At 35.0% G+C, this 27,441-nt stretch overlaps 1 protein-coding gene across 3 annotated transcripts; it reads right to left on the bottom strand.

Annotated features, from left to right (window-relative positions):
* Nucleotides 1-7,860: 7,860 nt before the first annotated feature.
* Nucleotides 7,861-22,013, bottom strand: LOC120771926 (ADP-ribosylation factor 6). Of its 3 annotated transcripts, none has more exons than XM_040100222.1 (5): nucleotides 21,955-22,013; nucleotides 18,183-18,294; nucleotides 16,991-17,146; nucleotides 16,787-16,933; nucleotides 7,861-8,055 (listed from the first exon to the last, which is right to left on the bottom strand). In XM_040100222.1, the coding sequence occupies exons 2-5, from the start codon at nucleotides 18,262-18,264 to the stop codon at nucleotides 7,913-7,915; spliced, it is 528 nt and encodes a 175-aa protein (XP_039956156.1). In that variant the 5' UTR covers nucleotides 18,265-18,294; nucleotides 21,955-22,013; the 3' UTR covers nucleotides 7,861-7,912. The 3 variants fall into 3 exon arrangements, with proteins under 3 accessions (XP_039956156.1, XP_039956154.1, XP_039956155.1); XM_040100220.1 differs by having other exon boundaries at nucleotides 21,729-22,003; XM_040100221.1 differs by having other exon boundaries at nucleotides 21,911-21,982.
* Nucleotides 22,014-27,441: the final 5,428 nt, after the last annotated feature.

The raw sequence follows: 27,441 nt of genomic DNA, 5'->3' as shown, positions 1-27,441 counted from the left end.
CCACTATACATTGCTTTCTGTTACTATATCTGTAGGAATTGAATCTATCTCGACTTACTGTCTTGTGTATGCTCAAATGTATGGTTTCCAGAGCTACCTGGGAAATGGTTATCCATTAGTAAGCCTAAAGATTCCGATGACTTCTAAATCCATACTTTCTTCAATTATACATTCAATGTATCGGTGATCCAAAAGAGTATTCCTCAAGAACTCTTGAATGGGTCACTTTATTTATCAGTCCTACCGACACAAGTGTGATATCTAACACTTTTTGTCGGTTTCTTGAAATGAACGTTGGCATGCTACCCCTGTTTCACAACTTTTGCAACATTTGGTCAACACTTGATACTATTGAAACATGGTTTATGCGCTGGAAAATTTTAAAGTTTAATTGTATTTATTTAAGTTAACATTTTAAATCGTTAAATGTTAGTTATCGAATAAATATGTATAAATTATATTTCCAATTTAAAAAAAGATACTTCAAACTATTTTGATACTATTCAGGTTTACTGCCATGTGGATATAGGCAGTATTAATAAATATTTTTTATACTCTCACATAACGTTGAGCAGGCTAAAAAGGATTGGTTCACCTAACAATTGTTTGTAACATTTAAAAATCGAGATAAATAAAGAGTCTGTCCGTGCAAGCGATAACTTGAGTAAAAGTTGATGAAACTTGGCACACGAACACTCCGGCACTTTGCAATAATGGCAAACTTTTGTACAGAGGATCTTTATAAAGATGGCTATAGTTTGCAGGATTCATATCTAGCTCCTTTTTATTTACTGAAATCTTATTATTGATCAGATTAATAAATTCTTCAAAACAAATCGACCAACTTTATTGACATTGTTTTATCTTTAATATTAATCCCTTAGACACATGTACAATACATTTTTTATCTGGGCAACTCCTCATAATATTGGCTAAGAGATTGATTTATGAAAGATGGTACTTTTGAATTGGTTAATAAAATCGACTGTACTAGAGACAGCTCTGGTCTATTAAGGGGGTATTCTGGTCTAGAAGCATGAATTTCAGGCAATTTAGAAAATAATTTATACCAAATTTCGTAAATATATCTTGTCAAATGCAAAAGTTTTCCATACCAGCATTTGATTCCGATCATTCAGTTTGTATGGCAGCTATATGCTATAGTAAGCCGATCTGAACAATTTCTTCGGTGATTACATTGTTGCCTTAGAAAATAGTCTATACCAAATTTGGTGAAGATACATTGTCAAATGTGAAAGTTTTCCATACAAGAACTTGATTCCGATCGTTCAGTTTATATGGCAGCTATATATTATAGTGGTCCGATATCGGCCGTTCCGACAAATGAGCAGCTTCTTGAAGAGAAAATGACGTTTGCAAAATTTCAAAAGGATATCTTAAAAACTGAGGGACTAGTTCGTATATATACAGACACGGACGGACGGACGGACAGACGGACATGGCTAAATCGACTCAGCTCAACATACTGATCATTTATATATATACTTTATAGGGTCTCCGACGCTTCCTTCTGGGTGTTACAAACTTCGTGACAAACTTAATATACCCTGTTCAGGGTATAAAAAGCCAATTAATATTTTTGCTTTCCATTTTTTTTATTAGTTATTTGTTAATTTCAGAAGAATCAAAAATTCAAAAATAATTTCAAAAAAATTAAAAAATTAAAAAATTTCAAAAATTATGAGCTGACGAAGGTGGGGGTCTCTAAAAATTTCCACGTGACCATACCCACGATTTCAACCCTCCTAGTTAACTGATTAAAAAAAAAAAAGATTATTAATCTAGAATAATGTCGCAATGGCTGGAGCTACGGAAAAGTGGGAAAAAATTTTTTTCACAAAATAGCGACTGCCCGAAAAAAAAATTTTTTTGGATCACTTTTTCTGACTATTTCGATTTTTTTAAAATAATAAAAGTAAAAATTTGGGGATGGAGCTAGTTCCAACCATAGACAAGCCTATGAAGAAGACTCTATAAAAATTTCAAGTAAATCGGTCCAGTAGAACCTGAGAAATCGTGGGTATAGTTCCGACAAAGTCAGTTTTGAGAAAAACGCGTTTAAAGTTTCGCGTAAAGTCTTTTTTTCGTTTAGGTCCAGGCGAACCAGTTTGGATGCCGGGTCAGAAAAATGCCTATATCTCCGAAAATAATTTGTATTTTGAAAAATCCTCGTGTACACATATTCTTGAATAGTTAAACTTTGAAAATATAAAAACAAAAAATTTTTAAATTTCTAGACTAGAATACCCCCTTAAACATAAGACTCTGACAATACAGAAAGTTAATTTTGTTACGAGGAATTAGTTTTGAGGCGTTAAAACTATAAATTTTCGATTTGACTCATATCGACCTCCAATGGCACAGATTTGCTTCTCTTTTTACGTTTCGAATCAATTGAAACGAGCATATGTATGTATGTACATAAAAATGAATCTAAAAATTTAATTTAAAGCAGTAAAATGATATTTCATAAAAACATCGTAGGAAGTATGAAACATATTAGAAATGTTATTAAGTTTTACAAATGATAACTTTTATTACTGTTTTTATATCTGCATAACATCTTAAGTCTACAGTGGTTTTAATGCCACTCTTCATACTCCAAGACCGCGTCTACTCGTTGCTGTGGCTGAGGTACACATTAATTATAAACTATTCAATACAGCAGTAACACACTGAGTTAAAATGTGAACATTAATGCCAAATTCGAAAATGATTTTAGAAATTGTTACATCATGTTCCCATTTGAGATACTGAAACAAGGTAGATCATTCTTCATTTTTAACAAAAATATTTATAGTTTTTAATTATAAACATAAATTCAATTAAATTCAGCTTTATTCGTATCGTACATTCTAAAGTGGCAAGAGCATAATTTCTCCAAAAAATTGAATGTTGCTTATTTCTTACAAAAAATATAGCAATCTTCAAACTCGGAAATAAATAAATGTGAGGTAGCACCCTTCATTTATATCGGCCGGCTTTTGACATGTTTTCATTTAATGTTAAATTATTTTAATATTTCATCAGGCGTAATGGACTTTAAAGAATACTTTGTTCTACCAATCAACATTTGATGAACTAAAATCAACATTTCAGATTCACCGGCAAATCATGTCAAACACATAACCAGCAATGTGTTTACAGATGAATAACTTAAATAGCGAGGTACCGGAACAAATTCACATTCACAATACTTACTTACCAAGTAAAGCACACACCAATGAGCACACTCGATGTATTTCGACACTCAAAAGGGGCATGCAAAGTGAATCAAAACCTCGGATGTGCATTGTTTTCACAACAGGTAACAAAAAGACACGTGAGTCGCATTAAATGATGTTCGGCAATCGCATACAAATAAAAATATACTCTGTTGTATGGTGGTGGAAACTTGTACTATAAAATAATTAAGTAAGGCTAAGTTTAAAAGGAAAAAAATATTCACAAAATTATTAACAGTTTTAAACAGGAACGTTTGGAATGTCAATCCGGTGATTTCGACCAATATATAATATGTATGTGTCCAGCTTAATACCACACAAGATGGAATTTATTTCTACAAATTTATTAAAAATTTAAAATATTAGATCTATATAAGAAAATATGTTTTATTTATGTAGTATAGCAGTTTCAATTCTTTGACTTTTGCGGCTTTCGCTGGTAGTACTGAATTGCCAAAGCCTACATATAGTATATCCTATAATGTTGTACCATTAAAAAATACGAAATGGGACGCGAGATGGACACTATTTATGAAAAATTTATTTTGATAACGTCATTGAATCTCAATTTGTCATTATGATAGTATATACCGTTGTTCGATTTACGTCCTGATTTGAGGTGAAGATACTCCCATCCAAAAATTTTCAGAGATTGGAACAAGTAATAAGTTCTTAGCGAGTCATCAAACTTGTGTGAATTGTAATTTGGCTAAAGCCCCACATTCCTGATAATGAGATATTCAAAGCGAATTTGAAATCCTTAGATATGACCGGCTGAGCAGAATAGGAAGTCGTGTCCTGTTTGCTGTACATTCTTCAACTGCATCTAAAGAAGTTGATGTTCGTCATGTAGACTTCATTGAGTTTAAGTGCATTCGAATTTGCGTTAATAAAGGTCATATTTACTTAACTTTATCATATACATATGTACTATATACCGCATTAATCGGACTTATATGTATGTATGTATATATGCTGCATGCTTTTCGGTAATTCGGATTTACCATGTGTATCATGGATATCTATTGATGATTACATCATACCTGTTAGTACTCGCTTATGTTTCAACGCGTTTATAGATGAAATGTCGGAATTAGGTCTTAACCAAATTAATTAAATTTCAAACAAGTTCGGTATGTGCTTCGACCTGGTAACGCTTCAATATTTCCTGTTGTCCGATGTGATCCTTTGGACTCTTTATACCCTGCTTTGGAAATTCACCAACTTACTTCATAATAATAAACTGGACCTTTGTTCACGGGTCAACTTTACGAAAGCTAATTCTAAGATGATTAATAGCGAACTTTTTAACTTGGCCTGATTACAGTGGTAATATTGAATCAGAGAACATCAAACCAGAGAACATAAAGACATAGAGAAGGTGCAGGTTCGGTATCGAACATTTACATATAAAATTTCAACCGTGCAATTTACCTCACAATCATGATTTTAGAAGAAAGGAATCTGAAGAATTACAGCTTTGTTAACATGATCAACCAGGGAATATTGTAGACCAACAGAGGAAATAATTCTATTTATGTCATGCGATTTCTAAATTTCTTACAATTTTTTGTTTTTGTATTTTTTATAAATTTATCTTCATCTTATTTTTTATAAATTTATCCCAATTAACAAGTTTCGAAGATTACGAAAATATCAAAAATTTGTATGAATATTATTGCTAACAAATAAATCTTCTTTCTATTTTTATTTTGAGGTTTCGATGAAGCTACTAATGTTCGATATGCTTTTTGAAGACATCCATTCAAGGTTTGATGCTTGATGATTCAAGCGTTCTCTGTCGGATCTGCGATAGGGAAATGGAAAAATTGTTTCCTTTATTCCCAACTAGTTCGCATGAATATTATACTTAACAAATAAATATTCTTTCTATTTTTAATTTGGCCCAGATCAAGACTAGGTGGAGCTTATCTTCTAGTGAGCGCAGTGCATTCTTGCAATTAAGGACTATGCTGGAATTAGTCATGGGCGACGACAAGGCCAGGAGAGCCACTTGGATGATGATGGTATCTTCCTCCAATTCTATGCCCCTTCTTCATTCACGTCTAGAGGGTATCCTCACTTGGAAGTGTCTATTTAAATCCAGCATTGGGAGAATAACGTTTACACTGAGTTGGTATAGGATATCATTATCTGAATAGTTCTTCTAATTCCAACGTCCTAATTCTTTTATTCTTATTGCCGAATATGCTGCTATTTGGTGAATAAATGTGTCTATGTGTAGTTGATGCAGGACCACATTAAGCTCGTCAGTCGGACATGACTCGATTGCACCAGTAACACCTGTACATGCTGCTCATTGTATTCCATTTAATTTCTTAATGTTGTATTGTTTCTTTAGCGCTGGCCACCATATCACAGCTCCATATGTAAGTATAGGTCTTATGATAGCCGTATACATTTACATGATTATAATAGGTTTAAGACCCCAATTCTTGCTGACGATTATATGTATTACAAGTGTAGAAGGACATATATACTTTATTTATTCTTTTTTCTTTATTTATTTTCCAAGACTTTAATGGGGATTTTGGTTTTGCTTGTGATAATTTAGGATCAGTTCTGTTTTCTTAGGGTTAACACCTTGTCCATTGTTGTTGGCCCATAGGTGTAACCGGCCTAGTGCTCTTTCCATGATTTCATTGACTGTTGAAAGAAATATGCCTGATACCAACAACACTATATCATGTGCATATGTTATTGCTTTCACCCCTCCACCGTTTAGTTGGAGCAATATTTCGTTCAGCGCTCCAACCCATAGAAGCGGGGAGAGGACCCCTCCTTCAGGCGTCCCTCTTATCACATAATTTCTTTGTATTGCAGCGCCGTTTGATGCTATAATCTTTCTACTCTTTAGCATCGATTGTATTCATCTGCACACCGTGTCGCCTACACCATCATGTGTCAGAGAATTAATGATCGTGGTTACTTTTATATTATTAAAGGCTCCCTCTATATCAAGAAATGCAGCCATTGTGTATTGTTTGCAATGTAGTGATTTTTCAATACACACTTATTACATCGTGAAGGGCAGTCCGTCTGCCTGTATATATACGAACTAGTCCCTCAGTTTTTAAGACATTGTTTTAAGATTTTGTAAACGTCATTTTCTCTTCAAGAAGCTGCTCATTTGTCGGAACTGCCGATATCGGAGCACTATAACATATAGCTGCCATATAAACTGAACGATCGGAATCAAGGGCTTGTATGGAAAACTTTTGCATTTGACAAGATATATTAACGAAATTTGGTATATGTTATTTTCTAAGGCAACAATATAATCTCCGAAGAAATTGTTCAGATCGGTTAACTATAGCATATAGCTGCCATACAAACTGAACATATAGTTACTAACAGAAATGCACCTGTGAAGGGTATTTATTTTACGGTGCATATCAGAAGTTAACGTTTTTCTTGTTTTGCAGACTCAATTAAGTAGGGTTCTTTTGTGCAAAAATACCGAAAATTTTCATATTTACTTTCAGGCCGTGTCAAACGGGGTCAAAGGGGTTATAAACAGATAGAAGGGCGGAAAAAGCGAATTTTCCAGGTTTTTCTCTGAGTAAACTTGTAAATTTATGGATCCAAAAGTTTGTACACATGTTATGGTATCTTTTAACTGTATTTTAAAAAGAATGAGTAAAAATATTTATTTGGGTAGGAACTACAGCTGATCTCCGGGAGCTCCTCTCAAAAAAATCGTTTTGCGTTAGAATATTGAATTTTTATTCAATCGATCATATAAAACCGTTCAATCTTCGTATGCACATCAGAAACGTTTTTCCCTGTTACTAAATCCAATTCTAATTCAATTTATAAATTTGACTAGTTAAAAGTTTTAATCCCTTATTCCTCCATTGGCATTAACATAACCGTTATGACATTCTGCACTCTATTATCTACAAGGTGTTTTCCAAAGTAAACAGTACTTTTTGAATCTAGCGCCCCCTGGTGGCGCCAACTATATTTCGATTAATAAAATATCAATGTCTGTGTTATCGATTCGAAATGAGTTACGAACAAAGAGAGCAATTATTTTTTTATATGAATAACCAAAGTCGTAATTATTAATTCGCTTCCGATGTCCTTTCTTTAAAGTTCTCTGAACAAATTCTGACAAAGGTTGGGGGAAAATTTGCAAACCGTTTGTGACTATAAATCAAACACCCATCACACGCTTCTTCGATGTGTACTCATGGCTTTTCGAGTTAATGCATCAGCTTTTGTTGGCATTGTATGTTCCACGTACTCGAGGGAATGATATCGATTGCAATTTCGCATAGTACAGCAGCCTTCAAATTTGAACGGACAGCTAGGAGGATTGAATGAATAGTATATGACTACCGTTGGTTCTTCTGACGAATAATTCGATTTTATTTTCTTAACTAAAAAGCTCTTCACAGCCTGTAAATTTTAAGTTGTTATGTTTTTTCATATTTAAATTTATTTAAACATATATTTACAAATTATATGTATTATGTAACTTATATTTTTAACGTATATATAATCAAACAAACTTCCTTCTAATTAGTTATTAAATATAATTTACAAAATTTTCTTATTGCTACTGTTGTTGTTCGTTTGCTAAAAAGCATGGTAAGCATGTGTATCTTATATAGAATTATCTAATTAATGTTTAAGATATTTCATAATTTATGATTGGAAGTAAGCCATGTTAAACCTTCATAAAGCCCATCTCCTGTGGTTGCACACGATGGTTGAACATACCAATTCCGATCCCTTATTCTAGTTAAGCCTAGTTTCTCCTGAATTTCATGTGGTTTCATTGCTGCAATAGAAAAAAAATATTTAAAATTTGTAAAATTTGAAGGTACTAAACTTGAAATTAAGATATGTACATAAGTTTGAATGGTTTATATTCGGTAAAACAAAATAAGGAATAAAACACACAACCATAGCAATACAACCAGCAAGTTTAAAAAATGTAAAGCATCTCTCATTGGTAAATCTGCGGGATTTTCTTGCTGCATTAAAAGTAGATGAATACAACGAATATTAATCATATTAAAGATAAATATATTACCACTTTCAGTTAAAAAAGAAATTTAAAAAATCGAAATTTTTTTATATTTTCAAAGTTTAACTATTCAAGAATATGTGTACAAGAGGATTTTTCAAAATTCAAATTATTTTCGAAGATATAGGCATTTTTCTGACCCGGCATCCAAACTGGTTCGGCCGGAACTAATCGAACAAAAGACTTTACGCGAAACTTTAAACGCGTTTTTGTCAAAACTGACTTTTTCGGAACGATGCCCACGATTTCTCAGGTTCTACTGGACCGACTTACTTGAAATTTTTATAGGGTCTTTTTTATAGGCTTGTCTATGGTTGGAACTAGCCCCATCCCCCAATTTTTATTTTTATTATTTTCAAAAAATTCGAAATAGTCAGAAAAAGTGATCCAAAAAAACGTTTTTTTCAGGCAGTCGCCATTTTGTGAAAAAAAAAATTTCCCATTTTTCCGTAGTTCCGGCCATTGCGACATTATTCTATATTAATAATTGTTTTTTTTTGTTTCAGATAACTAGGAGGGTTGAATTCAAGGGTATGGTCACGTGGAAATTTTTAGAGACCCCCCACTTCGTTAGCTCATAATTTTTGAAATTTTATGACTTAAAAAGGCGAAAAAAACTTTTTTAGTTTTTAAAACGCGTTTTGTCTGTAACATTTGTGGGAAATACGTAGGGATGCCTCTATCTGAAACTATGTTACATGACGGTCTTGCATTATCAGTTCACGAAACGGCATCGATGTTTTCTGGCACGACGGCTGTTTTTAGGACGACCTTCACGGAATTCGTCTTTGAGCGAGCGTCGGCCACGATTAATAACCGTTGGTTTGTACACAGTTTTTCACAGTGCTATGGATGGTGCTTCATAGCCATAAAAAGATTTTAGTTCATCGATGCACTCTTGTCGTGATAATCCACGTCGAAAGTTGTGAAAAATGATCGCACGAAAATGTTCACGAGTTAATTCCAGTTTTTGGCCGAGATGAATCTTTTAATTCCCTGTAAATAAAACAATTCACGATTAAATGGCAAAACGTTCTGAGTGATGTTATGCTAAAAATGTCAAACTTTCCAGTGGAAATGTCAGATTGCACCTGACAACACTTAGTGTTGCCCTAGGCCAGAATATATATAGCAGCCCTCGTACAAACTCCAAAAAACTGAAATATACATGCATTGGCTCAGTCGCAAATATTTTGCTTTCTTTGCTGGTGGCCACTACTAAGTAAAACAAAGTTCATTTCATGTATTACTGAGAATATGCCTAAAATTTAAGCCAAAGTTATCGTACTTTTAGCAGTTTTCAATACAACCGTTACCTTGAGAGTGGTTATTATTTGATTTCACTAATTTTCACAATTCAAGTGCTTTATATAGGCAGGGCCTTAATTTGGCGCTTAGTCTACTACTAACTACTTTAACGCATTTCGAGGGCGTGGCAAAGGTTACCAACCTTTTTACAATACCAAATAAAATGTGTTTATATCTCATTTTCTTCCGGTCTTTGACCAAGTATCCTCTGGGTAGCCTAAGAACATCCGTTTGAAGGCGAGCTAAAGTGAGAAGGCGAAACATCCCCTCCGCAGGGTTGTGCACTGGGTTGGGACCCGCCACGTAAAAAATCATACCAATGAAAAAATTACCAACAGCCTCGGAAGAGAAACCCCCTTTTGACTTATGGACTAATGAGTAACTTAGAATTCAAATCGTCTCATCATCCTGGTCATTATCATTAAAATTTACGTTCCTATCCTGAAAATCATGAAGATTACGTTAGATGGCTGATCAGAAAGATCGCACGTGGACTGCTATGTGTAGTCCTTTGTGATGCCATAGAAAGGAAAAACTCCTCTGTTCGAACTATATATTTTCAAATCGACCTAGGGCCAAAAGGCTTTTGCGATAGCGCATGTACCGATTGTGTCCCAGCGCTGACCAAGCTGCCGCAAAGCCCAGCTATTTAATAGTAGATCGCAAGAGGATAAGGGAGCACCGATCGCTTCCATTCTATCGATAACGGCTCTAGGGTTTTCCTGCGCTACTAGCTGTGGCCTCTTTAAAGTTTCCTGCGATTCCGCTAGTCTTAGCACAAAGGCATTCGATGCTATTGATAACGAGGTAGGCACTCCTTGACAACTCTGAACGCACTGTTAATGAGTTTAAGACTAGTACGAACTAGAACTATCTGTGTGGATGGTCATTTCTCTAAAGGAGGCTGCACTCCGGAACAGCAAATGTACTGCAACCTTAATGGTTCCAACCTCGGCATGGAGGACACTGCAATAGTCAAGAAGTCTGAAACTGTAGTTGATGGAGAGCTTTCGACAGTAGACCCCTTCACCAATCTTCCCCCCAAGCTTTGATTCATCTGTGAAGAAGCTCACTGCCCCTCTCCTCCAACGGCATCTTCCCACCCACATCGATTTTGAAGGGGAAGTTTTTTAGGGATTATATACATTTTTTGTCAGTTTTGAGATATCCGTATAAAATGTAATACGTAAGTGAATTTTAATATTCTATTGATCATTTGTAGATCGGACAACAATATCACATATCTCCAATACAACCGATTCTTCTTCTTAATTGGCGTATACACCGCTTACGCGATTATAGCCGAGTTAACAACAGCGCGCCAGTCGTTTCTTCTTTTCGCTACGTGGCGCCAATTGGATATTCCAAGCGTAGCCAGGTCCTTCTCCACTTGGTCCTTCCAACGGAGTGGAGGTCTTCCTCTTCCTCTGCTTCCCCCGGCGGGTACTGCGTCGAATACTTTCAGAGCTGGAGTGTTTTCGTCCATCCGGACAACATGACCTAGCCAGCGTAGCCGCTGTCTTTTAATTCGCTGAACTATGTCAATGTCGTCATATATCTCGTACAGCTCATCGTTCCATCGAATGCGATATTCGCCGTGGCCAACGCGCAAAGGACCATAAATCTTTCGCAGAACTTTTCTCTCGAAAACTCGCAACGTCGACTCATCAGAATACAACCGATTACCCACATTTTTTAAACTTCGCCTGTGAAATCGCTGGCTCGAAATCGGTTCTATACCCATTTTCTCTTAGGCAAAATTGTTCAAAAAGATCCCTAGAACATTTCTCGCATACGCGATTATAGAAAAAAATCGATCAGCAATTTCCAGAATATTCATATACCATTTGGTTATTTGAAACAAGTAAACGACGATAGCTATTTCAGTTTACACATTGGACTGTTCAATTTGAATATTATCTCTGATGTCCTTACTGTAATTTAGCATCATATATGTACTAAGTTTAATTCCTATCACAATATATTTTTATTATTTTTTTTATTTTCATAAACCTTTTTTATTAAATTTCTATTAATTTCATTTTAATTATCCCTCAGTATATACAACTTCTTTATTTCCTTTTATTAATTTTTGCTATTCTAATTTCGCTTAGCGCAGACCAAATTCGCTTATAGGCTAGTGAAATTTTTTTGGTTTCTTTTTAGAGTGGTGAAATTTTGCCTTGGTTTTGTTGAGCACCCTTACAAAGCGGGGAACATTCTTTTATGACGTGGTGTAATTTCTTTTTCAATGCTTCCTTATACACTCAGTCCTTTTTTTACGCGACCTCTTTTTACGCTATTTCACTTTAACGCGGTTATTTTTGCCGCGCAAATTCCTTTTTTTACGCGAATTTCACTTTAACGCGATTGCTTTTTTTCGTTTTTTGCTTGGTCTTAAACTTGCAGCAGAATTGGAAAATTATTTTGTAGCAAATGATACTGATGCCGAACGTGCATGAATTTTTCAAAAATAGTTGAGTGTCTGCATGTTAAGATATAAAGAACTATATCGGAATTTATTGGGTCCAAAAAGAAGCATTCAAACAAAATTAACTGAATTTATGGTGCAAACTCAGTCGGAGACGCTAAGTCAATCAGAACATCATTCCATAGTTCTTACTATTGATTCTGATACAAATTCTAATGATATCAGTGCCGGCCATCAAAATAAGCGGCTAAAAATAATTTAAACTACGGATAATGACAGTGATTAAACAGCATTCAACGGTTTTTTCAATAAATCTACCTATTTTCTATTTTTTTCTCTTTTATACATACATATATGGTTTTTGTTTTGTATTTTTTATTTTGTTATGAATGAATAAATCATAAGTCTGAAATTTGAAACTTATTGTATTGTTTTTGAATATTTTTTTGCGCGAATATTTTGTTATACGCGATATTTTTATATATTCGGATACAATTTGTCAGTTAATATTGGAAAAGTAACCATTTTAACGCGATTTTTTTTTACGCGATTAGTGGCAGAACCGAAAATCGCGTAAAAAAAGGACTGAGTGTAATTATTTAGATTTAAGAACAGCTAACATTTGCGCCTTCCCTATTTATTAACATTCTCTGCTAGAACGTTCACATCATATAGATAGACAAATAACATTTTAATGGTTGTGTTATTAATTATCACTCAAAGAAATTTAACAGAAAGTGGTCTATCTAAAATTTAGTTTTTGAGGCTTAGTTTTGTTTTTGGTACTTAAGGTACGAAAAGTTTCAATCAGAAATTTTACAATTGAAGAATAGAACCCAACAGAAAGAAAAACTCGAAAAACATTGGAGTAATAAAAAAGTCTATGTACCTTACTTCCATCAACATGGTATGCGAGTATGAGTTTCAATTCAAAATTTATAATTTTTTTTATATTCTGTTAACAAGAAAAAAGATTCCTTTGCCGTCATTTAATTGTTAGGCCTTTGTTTGGGGTTATATGGCACAATAAAGTAAGTTGTAGTGGCATTGTAGTATACTTATGTGTATATACTGATTAAATTATAAATACTTGTATCTGCATCCGGCCACGCGTTGCAGGGGCTAAATACCATTATAATACACTATTCAATTTAGTGAAACTATTAGTCGTTCTCATTTAATGTCTCAAACTTATTGCAATCTTTGTAAAATGGCAATATCGCAAAACAGCTGTTCACTTTTACATGTTTATTTACGAATACAAGCGATTCTAATTGAGGTTTAATTTTAAATGTTTGGACAAATACCAGTTGTACAGGTATGAGCGTTTTTTTTTTGTGAAATTAAATACTAATTTTGAATGGGAAAGTAAAAAAAATTATTCATTTTGATCACCTTTCTGGCAATTAATGGATGCCATGTCAATACAAATCGTTTGAAGCGATTGGTTTGCCAATTTTCGACTTTTGCCGATGCAAAACTGATTTTCTTTCGTGTCTTTGAAACAAAATTTCACAAGTGTTTTTTCGGTTGTTGAATTTTATTATATTATACAACCTGACCCACTTGAATCATTTTTAAGCTACGAGGCTGAGAGATCCGCTTCTGCTTGGTTTTAAGGACGTATCTATTACGAAGAAATGTTGTGAAAATAAAAAATATACCTTTCATTTGTGTAATTTTGTTCATTTGCGGCGTTTTAACGAGTGACTCAAAAAATGTGTTTTTAAATTTACGTTGAGTTGACACAGTAGTCGCAAGGCAAGTATTTATTTATATTAACCAGCATATGCTACTTCCGTAGCATTTCATTTTGCTATTGCTACCGCTCTCATTTTGTCGGGAGCCATAGCATTACAATGTAAAAGTATATTCTCTGCTCTGCTCCGAGTTTTTTTAGGTTAAAAACTATAGCTGTAGCGAGAGCAAAAATTGAATTGTTTTGAGCGTTTAGTTCTGCATTCTTTATTGAGAATAATTGAAGAAATTCTGTTCGGAAAGCCTTCTGATGTGGTATAATAGGCTTTTTAATTAGTCCAAGGATATCTCACTCCATATAATTTACCATAAGCTAAATATAAGCGACTCCCGATCATCGAATTGACGGCCTTCCTTATAACCCATGCGGGACATCCACCCCAAACGATTTCAATTATATTAAAGTCAGCGGATTATGGTAGCTACTTCAACAAACTCATATTTTGAGTTGTAATCCAAGATTTTACTAGCCTTGCAGTGTGGATCGGAGCATTATGTTTTTATGTCCAGAGAATGGGTTCAAAAATATTGGATAATTGCAGAAATGCGCTATCGAGTATTTGTTTGTACCAAGAAATAATCATTTTTGATGCTTGAAATTGTAGCTCAATTATGCCGTAACATACCGCACCCGAGACCATCTCGCTCTGTCCGCGGCTTTGGTTACGGGCTATAAAACGTTCCTCTTTCCTAAGCATAGAAATTATAATTAAATCCGTCGGGACCGTCGAAATATATTTTTTTTTCTATCCGAAAACACGAATGATTTCCAATCGTTTTTCCAACACATGTGATCGCTGCAAAACTGTAGCCTTGGGTCTTTCCGTTGGGCATTTAGAGATGTTTTTTTATTTTCTTGAGTACCAAATGCTCACAACTTTTTTATTCTTCCACCTTTCCCCTTAATTTTTGCTGTAGGGTCACTCGAGTTGAATTCCATAATAAAATGAAGACGACATTAACATTTCTATTAACTTTGGAAGCAATAGCTCGTGTAGAAAGGTCTTAATCTGCAAAAGCTTCAATTTTGGAATTTTCGACATCCGAAAATGCATCAGCTCGTCCCATATTCAATAAGAAGACCTGAAATCGTTCCAAAAATTTCTTAGATACTACAAATAACAATTTTATTAATTTTGCCTAAATGGACCGGCCTTCGTAATGCCGCAATACAATATGTACCTATTCAAGTGACGCAAATTTTAAACCAAATTTTTCGAGTTGCTCATACCGCATATAAGGAAATTATACAGGTTATTTTTCATTTTCACAACATTTGTTCAATATATATCAGGCTTTAAAACCAAGATAAAACGGAGCTTTCGCGATGTCTGAATAAAGAGATATAAGCTTGTATCTTCTTCAACCTGCTCCTGGAGAAAATAGTTCGAGCTGAAGCACTAAATAAAGAGAAGGTACCATCTTCTATAAGAGACTAAACCGAGGAGGCTAAAATTAATTTTGTGATGCGAAAAAGTCAGCCCGAGGATAGGAATTCATTATAATAAGGATATTCAGTTTAGACCAAAGTCTAGACCAACTCCCCACATATTCAGCGCAAAACCACAATATTTTTAGGAAAACTGGTCAATTTAATTAAATTAAAACGATTCAACTCGTTTTTGACGTACTGACATACCGTGTATTCAAGAAAAGATTCTCCTGAAATTTCAAATATATCTTATAAATTGGCAGATATTTTCAGTAAAAAGTCAGCCACACAGTGTGGTACAACTTTCGCATTATTATAAAATAGATACGAATTTCGAATAGAACATGTTTTCGAATCGAGACACAGAATAGAGCCGCAGATCAGAAAGAATCAAATTGAATTTAAAGTTGTGTTATATACGAAGTAGGCGTGGTTGTAGTTTGGGTTTGTCCATTACCAGAGAAATGTCAGGATAATGTAACTGTATTTAGTTAGTGAGTAGGTCCGCAGATAAGTGATTTGACCTTACTGTAGGCGGTGTCACACTATTGTGCAATAGCGACAATATTATAAATTGACGAAGGCATTAAGATAGAAAGGGATATCATCTTAGAAGACCATGTTTTGCACGAAGAGCTCATACAGTGAATTCGCGTAATAATCTTGTACACTTTCCAAGCGTTGTACCAAATATGGCAAATGGCAAATCTTACTGAACAAAATTGTACACAAATCCGCAAACTTGGCCAGGCGTTTAGTGGGCATAACAGTGATCCCTTAACCGCATCTATAAAACCAAACTTATGGTGCCAAGTAATACCTGTACAAAGTTTTATGAGATATCTGAATTTTTACTTAAGTTATCGCTCGCACAGACAGACGGACGGACGTACAGACAGTCCCAGATTTCAACTCGTTTTGTCACGTTGTACGTCCGTCCTTCTGTCTGTGCGAGCATCAACCATTTTGTTTACAATAGCTGCTTAAGTCAGTACACCTCAGTAGTGCGTTTCGATTTTTACAATGGATAAGAATATCGAACGAATTTGTCTAAAATTTTTTATTTCTAACGGAATCGTTGCGAATGTTGGAAGAAGCTAACGGTTACAGTTTTATCAAAAATACAAGCCTACGAGTGGTACAAAGACTTCAAAGACGGTTGAGAGATCGTTGAAGACATGCCTCGCTCTGGACGACCTTCGAAAGTGTTTGAGAGAAGGCAAGTGTTGCATCATCGCATTAAGCCACGATTATGACCGAATTTAAAGCCAAAAACGCAATGAATACCATTGATCAACCACCATTTTCACCAGATTTGGTTCCGTGTGATTTTTTCTTGTCCGCTCCGTGGAACCCGTTTTCCGAAGATAAACGACCCAAATATATATTACAATTAAATAATTAGCTGTTTTTGGATTTAAAAATATTGAAAAAAAAAACGCAAAATGATTAAGATGGGTTGATAGGAATAGAGATAAGATATCTATGTAAACTATCTTTGTCGCTTGTTGGCTATGAGTTGATAGTGAAGTGAGTGTTGAACAGTTTCTTACCGTCTGCTAGATCCTGCTTATTTGCAAATATCAGAATAATGGCGTCTCTCATTTCTCTATCATTAATTATTCTATGAAGTTCCGTTCGTGCTTCATCTATCCGATCCCGATCAGCGCAATCAACAACAAATATCAACCCCTGTGTACCTAAAACCGAAAGAATACTTTTTCATATAAAAACCATAAAAATAAAAATAAAAATACCTGTATAGTAATGTCGCCAAAGAGGTCGAATTTTATCTTGGCCACCCACATCCCAAACATTGAATTTAACATTTTTGTAGGTTACAGTCTCAACGTTAAATCCTACTGTTGGAATCGTCGTAACGGATTGCCCCAACTTCAGCTTATAAAGAATTGCTATATAAATTATTACGCTTAGGAAACCATTTCATAAATGCATGGAACCATTAAAAGAAATTGAAAGCATATTCCACCATATTATAGCAGTTATTCCCCTCTACTAATTATTATTATAAATTATTATATTAAAAGTGTCAAGTTGAGTATAATTTCTATAGAAAAATTCAAGGATAAGAGGAATTATACATGTTTTCTCTCCGCTATTATTTAATTACATCTCAAAACTCCGACAGCCAACACAGAGAATTTGCATCACCTCATATGCTGATGATAATACGATATTGACTGATCTTAACGTTTCAGCTAATGGCAATTGCAACTGTGTGCAACCTTAGATGTTACACATACAGAGCCGCAATAAAATCTTCAAGTTGCTAGCCGGGGAAAGAAAGGTTGTTGGCAATTTATAAGACCATAGGCAGGCCAGTCGTTAACAAGAAAGCACCAGTATGTCGACTGGATACTGTATGACGTAGACGAAGAAGCAATATAGTCGTCAGAGTACTGCATTGTGTACAATAACAGGATGCCTCTTGCTGTCTCTCAACGAACACTTATAGAGTAAGGCCGTTTAAGGAACATAACGAACTCCTCCCCAGGCACTTTCTGCTGGAATACTTTCGCAGAAATTACACTTACAATCATCAAATTGAAGCGTCGACAATTAACATCTTGCAGACCAAACTAAGAATGCAACTGACATCAGACAAGCACTAAACACCATTTTAAGTGCGGCTATTAACACTTCTATTGACTTCCTTTCAAAGTATGGCGTCTTTGAAGTTAACCCAATACCAATACGAGAAGAGTTTGAATTCCTTCGCGAGTATAAAACGAGCCTCGCGCAACTTTGTTCTGGATACTGTATCGAGTTTAACTCCTACTTATTCAGAATGAACTGTGACATACCAATTGGTACCCGCATGACTCTAACCATTTTTTTGGATGCCTCATAAAACCTACTCATCTAACACCCCCTCCTATCTGATCCTCCCAAGCAGAGGCTACCATTTAGATTTTTTTTAAAGGATACTTGTTTTCCCCGCCGCATCCAGGCCAAGCATCAGAATCCGCATTTCCTTGTTGCCAAAAATTTTAGAAAGTAGTTTCCCCATAGTAGAATGTCATCAATTGCCACAATATATCTGAAAATAATATCAAAATATTCATCTGAATAAAGCTCCATTATATTATTGCATAATTATATATTTTTATATTATAAAAGCAGCCAAATATCATATATTCTAACAGCACATTTACTTTTTGTCTATTAACATTAAGACAGATTGTAAATTTAACTTGAATAAAAAAATATATTCTATTTAATCGGGTTGTAGCAATTGCTTTATCGGTGATCATTAAAGTGTGTAGTAAATAGTTACAGTTATAGTAGTAATAGTTTCACATAATTATGTGATGATCTATCTGAAATTTCTAGCATCATTTAATTTAGCATTATAGCATTATATGTATGTATTCTTTTAGTGTCGATTTGCGAATTTTAATTAAGACGATCAACTACAAATATTAAGATAAAAAATGACTAGGAAATTGTAATTAAATTCCCCGGATAAATTATATGTCAATAAAAAAATGTAGTGTAAATGTAAAATGAGCGTTGCAATTTTTACAATGGATAAAAATATCGAACAAATAATTTGTCTCAAATTTTGTATATCTATTTCTATTTCGTGTGCGGAATCCTTGTACAAAGAATATCCATGTATTTTTTTGTAGATCCTCGAACTGAAATTGCAGCTTTTCATTCGATCGAAGGGATAAAACAAAACTCGCTAAAGCAGCTGAAGGCCACGCCAAAAAGTGCTTATGAAAAGTGTTCCGAATATATCATTGGCATAAGTGTGTTACGTCTGGTGGGGATGAATATTTAAAGTTTTTTCATTTTATTTACAATATCTGTGTTCTTTTATTCACAATGTGTATACGTTTTTCTTGCTTATCTGATAATATTAATTCCTGTATCTACGTAGATAATCAAACATAAATCTCGTATACAATATGTGCTGTGGTGACCATAACATATGCAATTAGTAAAAGTTTTACTCAAAAATTAAAAGCATATTTTCATTCTTATTTATTTAATGAAATTTGGAGAATTGTATGTATAATCTATAATAGGAAATATTTCTTCAAAAGGAAACCATGTTGAAATTCATCGAACTGTTCATAATGTTCAAAAAAACTCTTTTTATTTTTCTCTTGAATTTCTTGTTTACATTCTAAAGGTTTTGTGTGATTTGGAATTTATATATATATATATATATACATATGTATATATTTATATTTATTTATTTTATATTATATTATTTTTATATTATTTATTTTCATTGTTCGAAATCAATGAAAAATTTACTTGTGAATCATAAAAGAAAAAACAAACCGGCTGTTGACGATATTATGAGTTAATACAGTTTTGAAAAATTGTTGTTTTTGGGCTATCGATACAATTTCAACGTTCATAGAATACAAGATTACGGCAACCGTTGACGTCATAGAACCATACTTACGGTGGGCCGAAATAGAAAAAATAGAATTAATTGTTAGTGTTTTTTATGTGGAAGAATTTTCTAATTATCTACTATTTTACAATTGAGAGGTTTTTTTGTAATAAAAAATAATGATTTAATTTTGTCGCTGCATCCTTCGTAATTGGCTTCTTCCAAATGTTGTCGAGTGTAATTTTTTGATGTTAACATGGTTTGCCTTTTTTATCATTTTAAATACCTTCATTATTATCTAACGAAGGGCTGCTAACTCGGCACCATATCTCGAATTTATTTCAGGTTGTTGTTACAACAACATGGGGTAGAACAAACCGGTTCTATAACATACAATTCTAAGAGCTGCAAAGATTGATCCTATTTTGAAAATTCACTACTAAAATTCCGACGATAAAAAACCTTAAAATTTTAGATGTGACATTCGACAGTCTAACTTTCCTAATAACAACCTAACCAAAAATATATCGACCAAGTTTTGTGCCCCACCAATTAGACAGTGGAACTATTAACACTTTTACTGCCAGTGAAGAGCGTTATTGGGTCCAAATTCCACCGCATGAAACAAGAGTGAGAGCGCAATTTCATACTGAATATCCAGAATACACTGACACACAAAACCCTATCCTGTACTGCTGTCTCTAATCGCCTCTTTGCTAGACCAATGAAACCAACTCACTAAACTCCAAACTCTCTATGGGCCGAACACTTCGAAATAACTAATTTCCTGGGTCTACCGTTAAGTGAATTCAATGACAATTGACGTATAGTTTTGCCTCATGCAGAATCGTAATCACTATCAAAACAGCAGCAAATGAATAACCTGAACCAAGGAAAAAACTACACATCTATATACAGAATCAAAGCGAAGTTGCGACCGTTTCCAAGATAAAGTAATCAGAACGGACACGAATTTTTATCAGACCAAAAACTGTCAACTCCACTGTTTTCTGCTATTATAATAGCAGGAAATTGGAATTTGCAGGAAAACATAAAATTAAGAACAAAACGTTCTGCAATAATGTGATTTTTTCTGACAAATCAAGTTCGAAGTTTTCGGAAAGAAAAACGTACTATATACAGAAAATATGCGTGGCGGAAATTGGAGAGGCAGCTTTATCTGAACAGTTGCAAAATTAATTCATGCTTGTAGCTTACTATTAAAGAAAAGAAAGAGAGACGAGAACGTCGGGTTGAATTAAGCTGAACCGGCACAAACAGTGGCCAAGCCAAGATTTAATGTTAGGAAACTTTCAGAGCTGCACTGTCAACAATTAGACCGTCAGAACGAAGCAATCGTCCAGAAGCCACCAGGAGGGAAATTGTGTTCCATCAGCACAACTCCAAGTCACACCCAAAGATAGTTACTTGCCTATAACTCTGCGTAATTAACCTCCTAAAGGTTATTATGCATCCAGTTATCTAGTCGCACGAAGTGATTATTTCTAATTCCTGTCTATAACGATTGATTTTGCTTATGAAATATTCGCCTGAAGGGAAGTTTATAAAATCAACTATTCCAGGTTTATCGAATAAAGAGTAGTGTAGCTATCATGGTGGCATTATCATCAAAATGGTCATAAGTTATCGAATAAAAGTGGGCATATTTAACCTATATCGTTCCTTTTTATTCAAAAATAAAGTATGTTAATCTCAGACTTTTATAACAGATTTTTCGTAGTTTCTAATCATTCGCATAAAATTGTTATTAACTCTTTTATTGTTGTTACATGTATTTACACATAACTTTTCTTATTTTCCTCTCTAATTATTTACTCTTCCTAAAGAATTCATATAAAGATTTATGATGTCTAGAGTATTACAACAAAATAAATAGTATGAACTGAATTTTGATATACCAATTTGGGAAGAAACTAGCACATAAGGGTCCAATTGGTAAGGAATGAGAATACCAACTTCAATAGAAAAATCTAAAATATCTAATATTGTATTTCGCCCGTCACTTTAGTTTGTTTTATTCGACTAAACAAATTTTTAGTTAAATTGGCACTCCTTTTAATTCCTAAGTAGTGTGGTATATATGTAATATCGCCACGCACCTGATAAACAATGTCTTAAAATCAATTATTTAATGCCCTGTTTAGAGCCACTGACGCTATTGCTTTACACGTCACTTCTAATTCCAATAAGCGATCTGGAACTATGTCAATATTTACTACGATCCATCTTTTCAGGACAGTCTTAACGTATAAACAATAATTTTTATCAACAAATAATTTACATATTTTAGCACTAGCAAATATTTTCCTATATTGCAATTTTTACATTTTAAACACACGCCTTAGTAAAAGTTCGTATAATTCAACATTAACTGATTTGTAGTCAGCATGCGGAACAATGGAGAATCGAAAAGCAAACGGGTGAACAATATTATTCATATTATATGTAATACATCGCTTGCACGCACTTAAATTTAAAAGTTGTACCAAAATTTTCCTACTTATAATATAACCAGTGACGTAATTTACGTTTGAAAAGTTTAGTTGGGAGTATAATTGCAACAAATATATCAAATTTGATTTTATGATAAGAAATTATCATAGCGTTGAATTTTACACCCTGTTACATTATTACAGCAAACTCAAAGACGATAGCAACCGATAGGTAGCATTTGTCAAAAATTAAAATATGCATGTTCTTATGGGAATAGTTCTTTAGACGAGAGCACGACTTTACGGCAGTATGCTGCCAATCGTCGTTGTCGCTTAATTAAAAACTTTTATAATTTGAATGACAACCATTGGCAGCTGCAGATTTCCTACTAATACATACATATGTGAAATGTAATATTAAAAGCTTTAACAATTCTAACGTTATTTTACAAAGATGAGCATAAAATATCTCTGATAAATCATTTGTAATAACAATTGATAATGTAAAAGAAATGGATCCGCCCTATTTAATTATATTTTGCACAAGAGAATTCACTTTGAACAAAACATTTAAATTTCATTCCAGTAACAGTTTTAGTACAACGGCTTGATATGTGGCTGCCGTTTTCACAATGTTCAAGACCCCGATTTCAAAACAACATTCGCAGTTAAAAAAATTTCGCATTTGGATATCTGCCAAATAAGTTAGATTTTTACCGAAGAAACGAGTCTGAGCTGGTTGGTCTCCTCCAGCACAGGGTTACCAATAGTTATATAAATATTATATAATTATATTATGGTAATAAAAAAATTAAGTTGAATTTGTTTGAAATATTCTTAAACTAACTTAAAACTACAGACGAATACAATTATTCATAAAAAGCTAAAATAATTTTAATTGTTTAATTATAGTTTTAATGTTTTACAATATGAAAAAATTATAACTAAAAATCTAAAAAAGACTAAATGAAGCATAAGTCATAATTTTAGAATGTTTTTTAATATAATCCAATTGATTTCTAGAAAATATTTAGACTGGCAACCCTGCGTTTAAATTTGCAAACTCGTTTTTAAGGAAAAAATGCAATTCGCACAAACATGCACGTTACGCACGGTATACGTTGGTAAGTTTTCATTTATGTTGAAACAGCATAAATGCTCAAATGAAAACAACAACAACTGCCATACTGACTAGCGACGCTGCTGATGCTAGTTGAGACGATTGTTGATTTTTTAGAAAAATGAAGAACGTAGAAGGACGTCACCAGCGTAAGCTATCACCCGATAACCTCGTTCCTCGAGTTCTTTAAGCTGGTCGTTAACCACGAAAATCGAAAACAGTGGGGAAAGACCCCACCCTAATAACTTTTAGGATTTTCTTTGCACTACCCCACTCCGATCTATTGCAAAGAATACTATATATGTGTGCTTGCGGTTCGATACCACTTCAAACTTTTGCAGACATTGCCTCCGGCGGCCCATTGTTGAAGGCCTGCCGTTGTCGAGAAAGGTACCTGTAGTAAATTTTTTATTCATAAAGCTCCCTCCAGCCATGAATCTACATCAGTGGGACCGACCTACCTTTGATATAGGCATGCTACGATTTTAACTATTTACCCCTCGGTATTCTGCTATAAATAAACAATTCCATTAATCTCTCCAATGTTTTCAACAGAAACGAGGATAGGTTAATAGGCCTGAAATCCTTTGTACCGACGTCATAGCTTTTCCGGCCTTTGGTGTAAAGGTGACATAAACCAGTCTCAAGGGCTCTGGAACATGGCCTAATCTGACACAAAACGCGTAGAGGTGGTCAGACAGCTGCACGCGACGTACGCTGCAGTTGCGCGGGTATGATGCCATTTGAACCCGGTGACTTGAAGGGTTTGAATGAATTCAGCGCCCATATAAGGTGATGTTCATCCAAACGGGAGAATAAAGAATTTCATTGATATCCCAAATCTTTTTTGTTTTATTTAAAAAAAAAACTTTTGAAGCGCTTTTATTGAAAACCCCGTTCTTAAAATTGAGGCCACTAACACAGAATTTCCGTAGGAAATTTTAATAATTTGATTGAATATACTGACGAGAAATGTCAAAAGGGCAGGAAACAAATATGACGTCGTTTGCTGTCCTTATCGATTTACTTTTTTTAGCGTCCTTATTGAAAAACGCTTTATAGCATATAGCCAGCTCTGCCTTATACAGCGCTCTTCGTCATTAGAGCTTTGTAGAAGATTCTTCAGGAGATATTTCGTCTTGCCCTCGTTCACTGCCAGACCCATTTGCTTTGCTTCCTTGTCCAGCCTGAAGAAAGCAGAAGTAACAGCGTGGGTGTTGAGGCCAATAATATCAATATAATCGGCATCGCCAGCAGCTATACACTTTTATAAAAGATTGTTCCTGCTCGATTAAGTTCTGCAGCTCGAATTATTTTCTCCAGCAGCAGATTGAAGAAGTCGCACTATAGGGTGCCTCTGAAACCTCGTTTGGTATCGAACTGCTCGGAGGGGTCTTTCCCGATCCTGACGGAGCTTTTGGTGTTGCTCAATATCAGTTTACACAACCGTATTAGTTTTGCGGGGATACCAAATTCAGATAGCGGGGCATAAAGGCAGCTCCTTTTCGTGCTGTCGAAAGCAGCTTTGAAATCGACGAAGCGGTGGTGTATGTCGATTCTCCTCTCACAGGTCTTTTCCAAAATTTGCCGCATGGTGAATATCTGGTCGGTTGTTTATTTGCCAGGTCTAAAGTCACACTGATAAAGTCCAATCAGTACTTCGCCGCCATGTTTGAATAGCAATCCATCGGCCCCCGCCGCTTTGCCATTTAGCAGGCTGGAGAAGTGTTCCTTCCATAAATTTAGTATGCTCTGGACATCGGTCACCTTTGGGGATTCTACAAGAGTTCCCGTTCCGTTCTTAAAACCTTCTGTTAGCCGCCGCATCTTTTCGTAGAATTTTCGAGTATTACCCCTGTCGGCCAGCTTGTCAAGCTCTTCATACCCATGCATTTCGGCCTCTTTCATTTTCTGTCTGCAAATGCGTCTCGCTTCTCTCTTCAACTCTCGGTATCTATCCCATCCCGCACGTGTAATGGTCGATCGTAACGTTGCGAGGTAGACAGTCACGGCTCTCCTCGTGGTACCAGCTATTCTTTTGTATTTTCCGAAAACCAATGGTTTCGGTTGCTGCTGTACCGGAGTGCAAGTCGAGTAGAAAATCGTTCGACTGTCTGTTGTGACTGCAGCTTCTCGACGTCGAACCTTTCTTGTCTTTGTTGGCGTGCGCTTTTTGCTGCACAGAGGCGGGTGCGAATCATGGCTGCAACAAGATTGTGGTCCAAGTCGATGTTAGAACCTCGGAGCGTACGCACATCTAAAATACTGGAGACGTATCTTCCATCTATCACAACATGATCGATCTGGTTGGTGGTTTTTCGATCCGGAGACAGCCAGGTGTCTTGATAAATTTTCTAAAGCTGGAATCTAGTACTACATATAACAATATTTCAGGGCCCGGTGAAGTCGCCAAGCAACTGTCTTAGGTACGCCCCAAGCGCTCATAGAAGGCATCTTTGGTCAGATCGTCCTTTTCTTATTCGCTTTTATGCGGATTGTGGCTAGACGTTCATCCACCGGAGTGAATGACTGTACTCGGCGACGGAGTCTCTCTCCCACCACGAATCCCACACCAAATTTGCCCTCCTTTATATGGTCACTGTAATACATATATGTATGTCACAAGGACCTACTCGTCTCTGTCCTTGTCCCGTCCATCGCATTTCTTGGACGGCGGTGATGTCAGCCTTTATTTTCGCGAGGACATCAACCAGCTGGGCAGCGGCACCTTCTTAATTGAGGGTCCGGACACTCCAGGTGCATGCCCAATTCGTAGTCCTTATTTCTTTTGCCATGGTCGTCATCAAAAGGGCGGTCTCTCATCCGAAGCTGTTTTCTTCTTTTCATTGGGGGTGCTTTTTACGTGGCGGGTCCCAAACCCAGCGCACAACCCTATGTGGGGGATGTCTCGCCTTCTCACTGTAGCTCGCCTTCGAACGGATGATCTTAGGCTACCCAGAGGATACTTGGTCAAAGACCGGAAGTTGTGAGCTGCCTGAGCCATGTGTAAAAGAATCGTTTCTGGCCACTCCCAAGTGAATGGCGATCAGAGAACTTTCCTCACTTGCGTGAACTTCTACACATGACTCCATTCTCCCTACTTACTTTTCGCTGGTTTAACTTAAGAGACCTCCATTTTTATGAAATAATCTTTGGATTTATTTATAAAACAAAACATGAGCAATAACAGAAACACACAAAAAATTATAAATAAATGAAATTTTTCTACTTAGTTATACATTATATTTTATAATTGACATGTTTTGTATCATTTTACTCAGATTTCTTTAAAGATATAAAATTATCGAACAGCAAGTGGGATCCACGTTACCTAGACCGAAGTCAGGGATGAAAATTCTAACTTTCTTTTAATATATTTTATTGAAGAATTGCTAAAAATAAAATAATGGAAATTGTTGAATACAGCGGTACCTCGACATACGAGTTTAATTCGTTCCGCAACCTTACTCGTATCTTGAATTACTCGTATCTCGAAGCAAATTTCCCCATACAAAACAATTGAGCTACCATTAATCCGTTCCAACCTCCAAAATGTCACCCCAGTTATTTTTGATACGTGGTTTTGGATAATAAAAACGTATTTATAAATATCAAATATTTATTACACAAAAACAAAAAAGAGAATGTAAAGAAATAAATTAGATATCTCACTGGTCTTTGCCTTTTTCGCTACATTTTTCTCGCTTTCACCTGTAGGCCGTTTAGAAAAAAACATGTCCAAGGAGGTTTGTTTCTTCCTCTCTCTCAGAATGTTCCGGAAATGAATTAGGCAAGTGTCATTAAAAAGGCCAGATGCACGACCTGTTGCAACTTTTTCTGGGTGTTTTTTTCCACGAACTGTGAAACTCTGTCCCACATTCCTAAGATCTTTATCTCACTTGTAGAAATAACTTCCTCCTCTGACTCCTCAAAACCACACACTTCTACACATGACTCCATCCTCCAGCTAATTAGCTTCTTTCAAATGTTTTTGGATATAATTTTTGATGCTAAAATGGTCTGCCCATTTATATTTTTTAAACACTTTTTCATATTGGAACATCATCTCCATTATTTTTCTATGTAGTTGGTTTCACCAACCCATACATACATACACACATATATCTCACCAAATATTATACACCATTGAATTCGAAATCCCATAAATCCTGATTACTTGTTTATCCTCATTGTTTATAAATGAATCTTAACCACAAGATTTTATGTGAACCTTACTCAATTTGAAGTGAATGTATTTTT

This window comes from Bactrocera tryoni, chromosome 3, assembly GCF_016617805.1.
Source record: "Bactrocera tryoni isolate S06 chromosome 3, CSIRO_BtryS06_freeze2, whole genome shotgun sequence".
NCBI classification, from domain to species: Eukaryota; Metazoa; Arthropoda; class Insecta; order Diptera; family Tephritidae; genus Bactrocera; species Bactrocera tryoni.
This window is presented reverse-complemented; position numbering and strand designations above follow the sequence as displayed.